Source organism: Capsicum annuum, chromosome 9 (genome assembly GCF_002878395.1).
Source record: "Capsicum annuum cultivar UCD-10X-F1 chromosome 9, UCD10Xv1.1, whole genome shotgun sequence".
NCBI lineage: Eukaryota > Viridiplantae > Streptophyta > Magnoliopsida > Solanales > Solanaceae > Capsicum > Capsicum annuum.
Window position 1 is genome coordinate 861453 of NC_061119.1, and position 9112 is coordinate 870564.

The 9112-nt window shown below is 39.0% G+C and overlaps 1 protein-coding gene across 2 annotated transcripts; it reads left to right on the top strand.

Annotated features, from left to right (window-relative positions):
- LOC107843245 (heterogeneous nuclear ribonucleoprotein Q) lies at positions 1-8594 on the top strand. 2 transcript variants are annotated; one of them, XM_016687498.2, is made up of 9 exons: positions 1-159; positions 3645-4100; positions 4180-4296; positions 4483-4623; positions 4895-5065; positions 5554-5761; positions 5857-6032; positions 7677-7762; positions 8308-8594. In XM_016687498.2, the coding sequence occupies exons 2-9, from the start codon at positions 3681-3683 to the stop codon at positions 8441-8443; spliced, it is 1455 nt and encodes a 484-aa protein (XP_016542984.2). In that variant the 5' UTR covers positions 1-159; positions 3645-3680; the 3' UTR covers positions 8444-8594. The 2 variants fall into 2 exon arrangements, with proteins under 2 accessions (XP_016542984.2, XP_047251873.1); XM_047395917.1 differs by having other exon boundaries at positions 28-159; positions 3070-4100.
- The last annotated feature ends 518 nt before the right edge of the window (positions 8595-9112 follow it).

The following is a 9112-nucleotide window of genomic DNA, read 5'->3' on the forward strand; positions in this document are numbered from 1 at the left end:
TTAAAATAAATATCCCCAAATCAAAACCCTAAAAATTCCAGCTGTATTTCGTCAATCTTAGGGTTTATATATAGCAGAGAGAGAAACAGCACAAATTTACTATAAATTTCGCTTCAGCAGTTGAACAAGGCAAAAGGGTCCTCATTTTCATCTCATTTGGTAACAATTTTTGTTCCATTTTCCTTCTTATTTTTGAAGCATTTGTTGTTTTATCTTTATTTTTTTTAAATTTATTTATTTGTACAATTTTGCCCTTTTTTTGCTATATTTAGGGACCCTTTTCTGTGTTTATTCGGATTAGTTTTTTTTTTTTTTTGGCTATGTAGCTGGGAAATTTTGGATTTTTTTTTTGTGCGTATGTATGTGGATCTGTACAATTTCGTACTTTTTGTTATATTCGCTATTTTTGGGGACCCTTTTTTGTGTTTATTCGGATTAGATGATTTTTTGGCTATGTAGCTGGGAAATTTTGGAAGTTTGGGGTTTTCTGTGTGTGTTATATGTATATGGATGTGTGTACAATGGCTTGTAGATTTGTGCCGATGTTTTGTTTGATTAAGAAGATTGATTTCTTTAGCTTTTAGAGGTTAAAAATGTGGTGTTTTATGCACCCAAGGGTGTGACCTAGTGGTCGCTGAAGTGGGTTGAGGACCGTGAGGTTGTTGGTTGAAATTCCAGCTGAGACAAGAAACAGTAGGTGGTTTCTCCCCGTATGTCCTAGCCTTGGTGGATAGAGCTGGTACTTGGTACTTGCTGCTGGTGGGTGGTGGCATGTATCGTGTAGAATTTTGTGGATTTTAGTTGATGCTTTGTTTCTTTGTAAAGATTGATTTTTAGCTTGTAGAGGTTTAATATGGGTGTTTTTATGTAGCCAAGGGTGTGACCTAGTGGTCGATGAAGTGGGTTGAGGACTGTGAGGTTATAGTTTCAAATTCCCGTTGAGACAAGAAAATATTGGTGGTTTCTTCCAATATGTTCTAGCCTTGGTGGATAGAGCTGGTACTTGGTGCTTGTTGTTGGTGGGAGGCGTCAAGCATCGTGTAGAATTTGTGGATTTTAGTTGATGTTTTGTTTCCTTGTAAAGATTGAATATTTAGTTTTTAGAGGTTAAATGGGAGGTATGTTGAAATTGTAGAGTAATAAATGTGGGTTAATATGCACCAAAGGGTGTGACGTAGTGGTCAATGAAGCGGGTTGATTGAGAACCGTGTGGTCTTGTGTTTATATCATAGCAGAGATAAAATACGTTAGTTGATTCTTTCCATTTGTACTAGCCTTCGGTGGACAAAGTTATGTGGTACTTGCTGCTTGCTGTTGGTGGGAGGTGACAGGTATCCCTTTGAATTCCGTGGTAGTCTGTTGATATTTTATTTCCTTACAAAAGCGTGATTTTTCAGCTGTTAGAGGTTAAATGAGAGGATATATTGATATTGTAGAGTAATAAATGTGGGTCTTTTATGCACCCAAAGGTGTCCAATTCCAACAGAGACAAAAACAGTAGGTGTTTGCTTCTCATTTGTCCTGTCCTTGGGTGGAATTATTTGGTCTCTGTTGCTGGTGGGAGAGGTGGATGGTATTATGTAGAATTAATCGAGGTGTGTGTAAGCTGGCTTGGACCCACTATTATTTCAAAAAATGTGGGTCTTTTACCTGTAAAAACAATGATATAAGAAGAAGACAGATGCGGTTCATTTGTCAGAAGGTTGGTTAATGGAGGGTTGCTGTCATATGTTGAAAGGTACATCTTGGGAAGAGTGATGGGATTTAGTTTCCAGGATGCATAGTCCAATGAAATATTCTTGGTTCTAAGTTGGAGCATATTCCTGATTTAAAAAGGTTCAGTGTTTTAACATTGCTTTGAACTAGAATTCGTTGTGGAAAGGAGGAGAATTAGCAATGTAAATCTAGTCTGGGTAGTAGGAAAATGGAAATTCATTTCACCATATTAACAGGTTTTTTTCTATTTTTGGGATGTTTATAGACTTCGACTGTGAAAATTTAGAGGAAGAAATCTGTGTGGAATTATCTCAGTTATTACTCTCTTGGTGTTGAAGACTAATTGTTCTTTCCAACTCTCGCACCTCAAGTAGGGACATATGGTTTATACAACAGCAAACATTTAAAAAAAACATTTTTTGAAAAATAAGTTAACAACATGCCTAGTATAGTCCCACTTGTGGGGTATTTAGCGGGTGGGGTGTACTCAAACCTTACCCCTACCTTTTTCTTAAAATATTTTTTGTGTTGGTTGATGCGGGGAAGATCTTTCAAGAAAACATTTCTTAAACATGGATAATAATGTAGTAACAAATTGTAGATTTTGATGAAAACTTAAATTATTTCAGATTTATAGTAATGCCGGGTTTTTTTTGGTTATTGGTTAGTAGTAAGCGAGTTATTCATGTATTAAAAACGTCATTGCTAGTACAATATTTTGTAGCGTGTTAGTTATTATGCTTAAAATTCAGCACACCAAATATGGTGTTTGGTTACCAGGCTACATTAATCCTGTTCCAGTTTATGTCTCTAACTTTCTTAACTGTCCTTCCTTTTTAAGCGAATCTACTCTTAGGATAAAGTTTGGTTTATGCTGGATAGAAGTTGAAATAACTAATATATTTATAACTAAACCCTGCATAACTTATATCTACCTAATTAATACCTACATATCTCTAAGCAGCAACCAAGCAATCCCTAAATGTTGGTTAGTGCAGAGATTTGAAGTTAAAATTTGAAATATTGGGTAGGAAAATGACCTCCGCCCATAGTCTAGGGAAGCCAAATGATGCCGATAGTGGTTGATCTCATGTATTAACTGTTTATTCCAAGCCCGTGAGTGTCAGCTATCAGATCTGTTTGCTAATTAAATTCTCAGTCTAACATCGTTAAGATAGACTTCTGATTGAGCTAGCTATGAATTAATCTGCTTCTTGAGGTCAAGTTTTAACCCTAATGGCTAGTAAAACAATTCGCAGACTGTTCTGGTATTGAGCAATGGTTTTCTAAAAAGTGCAGTCGAGGTTGCTCCTCTATCAGTACATTCACTGTATGTCCATTAATTTACTGCAGGGAGGTCTCACTTACAGAATGGGACATGTATTTTGGAACTGGAATTATGTTTTATGGGGATGGGTCTGGTGGGATCAAACCTTGATGACTATTCTGTTTAGCATTCTATGTTCCCTGCTATTGCCTGGGGATAGATTGAGCCTGTCAAGACTTCCTCTCTTCTCTCTTTTTCTCTTGCCTTGTTTTCTTATATTTTCTTTCTTTTCCTTGTTCCATTGTTATGAATGCATTGGTCCGAATTATAATTGCAACTAAAGGCTGACTTTCCTTCTGAATCAATCAGTATCTACCTTTTAAGGAATTCATTGGTTCATTTTGTTTGCACCTGTCGAGGATATTACCCTCTTGATAGTCGTTCAGTATTCTTCTCATGCCTGTCTTTGTTTGTATTGGTAAAATTTAGTCAGCCTTTTACTGAAAATTGACATTGGAACTCCTTGGCCATTTCTCATGGAACAAGTTCAATTGAGATATTCGTTACTCTGGAAATCCTCTTGGCCTTTCATTTTGGTTCAGTCTGTCCACATTTTTCTTCTTTCTTTTGCAAATGCTTCTGGCTTCTGTGGTATCATCAGAGTTGCAGCGCCAGCTTATCTTCCTAGAAATATAAGATGCCGAGAACAAGGTCCAGTGCTGCAGCTACTAAATCTGAACCTGAGAAGCCTGTTGAGACTGAAGAGCAGGTTGACTTTGAAGGGGATAACGAAGAAGAGGAAGAGATCGAGTATGAAGAAGTAGAAGAAGAGGTGGAAATGGAAGAGGAAGAAGAGGAGGAGGTAGAAGAGGAGGTGGAAGAAGAGGAGGAGGAGGAGGAGGAGGAGGAGGAGGAAAACGAAAGTGATGGATCTGGAGATGGAAAGAGTTCAAAGGATGTAAAAATGAAAGTTGATGCTGAGGATGTGGAGAAAAAGCATGCTGAGCTCCTTGCCCTTCCTCCTCATGGTTCCGAAGTGTACATTGGTGGTATTACTTCAGATGTTACTGAGGCAGACGTAAAGGAATTTTGTGAGAGAATTGGGGAAGTTACGGAGGTAAATTCTTTTCCTTTTCATTAGCTGTTGTTTATTGTTATCCCTAATTTTACTTGAATCACATGCATGAAAATGTCAGGTAAGAATAATGAAAGGGAAGGATGCATCTCAGAACAAAGGCTATTCATTTGTTACCTACAGAAACAAGGACTTGGCATCCAAGGCTATTAAAGAGCTCAACAACACTGAGCTGAAGGTATGCGAAACGCCAATTTCCTTAACTGTTCTGTACTCTTTTGTTGTCTCTCATCTTTCCTACTTTAGTCGATCATTTGTGCAACAGTTTACAGCCCCGATGTGCATTTCTGTAAGTGAATGGAAATTCATCTATCTGCTCGTTTCCAACTCTTTGGATGCTCTAACACAGCTTCTTCTGTATCAGGGAAGGAGGATAAAATGTTCTCCAGCTCAAGCTAAGCATCGGTTGTTCATTGGTAACGTTCCTAGAACCTGGGGGGAGGAAGATATGAGGACAGCTGTAACGAACGTAGGGCCTGGGGTTATTAATATTGAGTTGGTGAAGGTAGGACCTGTCTCTATTTTGACCTATGTTTAGTTGGTCTAATTTCTGAATCTTTTGGTACAGTTCTTTATTTTCATTAGTTGTACATATGCAGCTCCATGTTAGTCACTCTTCTACGTATCTCCTGTTATTCATGGAGAGTTGATTAAGTTCTTCCCTCTTCTTAAAAATAAAAGAGGCAAAACGAATTAAATTCTTCCCTCTATGTATATAAGCAAGAAAAAAACATCTTTTGTTGCTTTTAATTTTTTTTCTAATTCCTATGATACAGGATCCCCAGAACTCCGGTAGAAATCGTGGATTCGCTTTTATAGAATATTATAATAATGCATGTGCAGAGTATTCGAGACAAAAAATGTCAAATTCAGACTTTAAGCTTGATGATAATGCACCAACTGTTAGCTGGGCAGATCCCAAAAATGCTGAGACTGCTTCTTCACAGGTTCTACTTTTAGAATTCTTGCAAATTTTATCTTTCCTTTCCATTCAAACTTATGTGCTGAAGGGTGCTTTCTTAAGATATGCCCACATATGGTGATTCCTATTCAGCATAATTTTTCTATGCTATATGTTGGTAATTTCAGTCTCTCTGACAAGGGATACCTCTGTAAACATTTTATCTCCTGCTCCAGTCCCACTTCCCCTCACCCACCAAAACAAAAGAAACACCGCTGGAGTTCCAACTGACTAACATACAGTGCTTGTGGGCTTAACAGTATGAATTCTCGCTTTGCTTTAGGGATTGCATCTGGATTCTGGGGTGTCTTTGCCTAAGTTGGATTACTTCCAAGTAGCTAATTTCCTTAAGAATGGTTTATTGTTTGGTGCATAAAACACTGGCCACTGTGTCTCCAGTTTTGTTGGTTGAAAATTGTCCAAGGATGTGGAATTATAATGTAATAATCTCTCGTCTCTTTTGGAATTCTATAGGTTAAAGCAGTGTATGTGAAGAACTTGCCTAAACACATTAACCAGGATAAGCTCAAAGAGTTGTTTGAACATCATGGGAAAATTACAAAAGTAATTCTTCCTCCAGCTAAACCAGGGCAAGAACAGAGCAGATATGGCTTTGTTCACTTTGCTGATAGGTCATGTGCTATGAAGGCCCTGAAGAACACTGAGAAATATGAGATAGACGGTATATCTGTTTCCCTCTTCTTTCTTTGGATTGGATTCACTTCATACAGCAAAATGCATGGTGACACTAATGCATTGGTGCTCTTATCGGATCAGGGAAAATTCTGGAATGCTCACTTGCAAAGCCTCAGGCAGATCAGAAATCTTCAGGAGGATCAAGCTCACAAAATGGAGTCACACTTCCAACTTATCCTCCTCGTATTGGCTATGGAATGATGGGAGCTCCCTATGGTGCTTTAGGGGCAGGATTTGGTGGTCCAGGTGTTGCCCAAGTAAGGCTTTTTCATTTTTTTAATGGTCTTTGTTTGCCTTTGCAGTCGATGTTCTAGCTTTCTCAATCTAGCAACTACGCTTTAATCTATATTTGTTGAGGTTTTATACATGTATCCTGTGCATAAATTTTGATCTATTTAGGTCATTACATGTTATTACTACATAATTTGTCTTCGAAAATAGATATTTCTTCGAAGACCAGTTACAAAAAATAAATAGATATTTTTGTAAACTACAATTTTCACTGCATAGAGATGTGTGTGTCTGCCTAAGGAAAGACTCCGGGAGCAGTGTAAGCATAGTTGAAGTGTGCCAAAGGAGTTTTAATCCCAAGAAGTTAATGACTTAATTTGTATCATTTGCATCTGTCTTTTCTTTTGTTGTGTTCTTAACTGAGTTTAGATTGATCTCGAGAGGTTATAGGGGTTTTGAGACAACTTAATCTTAAGGTTCGAATTAAATGGTGTTCTGAGACAACTTTGCTCCATGTGATTTTGGGTCTGCTTTGTTACTTTTTATCACCTTTAATTTCATATGGTTGAACCATGGGAGGTTAACTCAACACATGACAAAATCTTCTCTATCTGTTCTACTTTTGACTATTGTCTGATTTGATCAATTTCTGTTAGAGAATGTTACCCTTGTTTCTTATCGGTTGTGCAAGGATTTCCAAGAGGGATTCATATATCCTGGGCCTGCCCACCTATTGCCTTGAGATTTTGGATTGGATGATTAAAATTATTTCACATTTATTAGAGCCAAACTTTGGCGAGATCGTCTGCGCAATCGGGTTTCTCTCTCACATCAGCCCATGGAAATGCTTTTGGTTTCATTCAGCCCATCGAGCCATTAACGTGGCTCCTGGCCCATTCAGTAGCCCTGATAGTCCAGACATAGGCCCATTGAGCCTCCTTTGTCCAACCTACTTTTAAAAAAAGGGAGGGAGCAAAAGAAAATCAAATCCATGTATAAACTATATAATTGGCTGGTTATACATGTGTGAGGGTGTTAGAGAATGCTACACTTGCCCTCATTGGTTGTGCTAGGGTTTCCAAAAGGGTTTATACTTTATATAATGTCTCGAGCCACTCCACCTGTTGCCTTGAGGTTCTGCGTTGAATACGCAGATTATTTCATAGCAAATCCTAGTCTTTTACTTGAGAAATTAGGACTGACCCCTTTCTCAGTACACCTTAATATTTAGTTGCCTCAAATAAGTAGATTACTGTTCTTGATACATAATATTCAGTGATGGATACTTAATCCCCAACCCCAACAAACCCAGTGTAATCCCACAAGTGCGGTATGGGAAGGGTAAGTATGCAGACCTTATCCCTTACCTTGTTTATTCATTTCTGTGGCAAGTTGTGCATGGGTTCTATTAATGAATATGATTAATCATCTAAACAATATTTCTAATTTTGTCCAATATGTGGAGCAAAAACTTTGAGGAGATTACCTGTTCCTGATGTGTTAATATTACGTATGCAGGAGCTTTTTCCAAGACCAAGAAATGTCTATATTGCAAAGTAGCAATATATACTTCAACATTTTCAGTGTTAATTAAATCTAACTATTATCATCAGGTATATTTGTGAAATCTGCAGCTTTATTATTAACACACTTGTGCTGTCACTTCGCAGCCAATGGTCTATGGAAGAGGAGCTACACCCGGTGGCTTGGCAATGATGCCGATGCTTTTACCTGATGGAAGGATTGGATATGTCCTGTAAGTACAACCTGTCTATAGGAATTACTTTGCTTAGTGTGATACTGATTGAAAAGTCCAATCCGAATTCATTACGAAGGAAAACTAGTATCCAGGACCAAAACTACTTGTCAATTCCTGCAATTTTAGATCCCCAGTGCCTCATGGCTAAAACTCAAGAAATGGAGGACCAACTAATGCATATCATCTGATTTAGGTGCTTATAAGAGAAAAAGAGATCATGCAGTCCGTTTATAACATTCGTGAACCTCTAATGAAGCATTAGATACTATAGCATCAGTCTATATTGCTCAGACTCTTCAAATGTTGACGGATACATATCAGATCCTCTAAAAACAGTGCATTTTTAGAGGTGCTTTTGGAGGATGACGTGGATGCGGCAATTTTTGGAGAGTCTGAGCAACATGGGTATCAACATTGGAGTGTTTAATTAGGTTCCTGTATGTACCTGGTTGAGTGGTTCACAATTAGAAGTGCTTGTTCACAAATGCTTCGTGGTTCGCTTGTTTTCATTGTATTGTTTCTGATCTCTCTTTTGCATCCAGGCAACAACCAGGAGTTATGCACACACCACCTCCAGTATCACGAGGTGGTGGACGTAGTAGTGGAGGAAGCGGTTCAAGTGGTGGAAGGCGGGGTGACAGTGGTGGACGAGGGCGTTCCCGTTACAACCCATACTAGGTGTAAATGAGAGCTAGCAGTGTTTTTAAAGCACAATGTACTCTGAGAATTTAAGTTGTTTGACTGATGTATCTGTAGCCAGACTAAGATTTGACTCTTATCTCTGGTATCTGTCCCCTATTAACTTATTTCGTAAAACAATGTTTGCATATCGCTGGGCGTAATTTTTTGATGTGAAATTTCAGCTACTATCATTTCCCTTTAATTATTTTGTTAACACTAATACAGTTCACGGGGTGGGCTTGAGACTCGGGTGTGTTTTGGGCTGAAAATCGATCGGTGACCTCGGGGTTGGGAGTGGGTGAGGGTGGCCCGGTGGGGTTGGATGGGCTGTTAGGGTGGTCAAACGGGCAAAACGATGCGAACGAGTCAATTTTGGGCCAAGTTGGTAGGTGTTAGTCTATGGTCTCAGGGGTGGGCTCGGATGCATTTTGGGTTGAAAATTGACCTGCGGCCCCTTGGCGGGGTGTGGTGTGGGTGAGCGTGGCTCGACGGGGTCATTTGGATGGTCGAGCGAAACGAAGTGAATGAGCTATTTTCGAGTCAAATCGGTGGGTGCTAGCCTATAGTTATTGGGTTGGGGTCGGGCATGATTTGGGTTGAAAATCGATCGGCGGCCCCCAAATGGGGTGGTGAGCGGGTGAGGGTGGCCCTGCAGGGTCGGCAGGA

Excerpts from the sequence above, each read along its gene's own strand:
- LOC107843245 (XM_016687498.2), top strand. The coding sequence starts at position 3,681 with ATGCCGAGAACAAGGTCCAGTGCTGCAGCTACTAAATCTGAACCTGAG. Across the intron at positions 4,624-4,894 it reads TTAATATTGAGTTGGTGAAG|GATCCCCAGAACTCCGGTAG; the intron begins GTAGGACCTGTC and ends CCTATGATACAG. Across the intron at positions 5,762-5,856 it reads TGAGAAATATGAGATAGACG|GGAAAATTCTGGAATGCTCA; the intron begins GTATATCTGTTT and ends TTATCGGATCAG.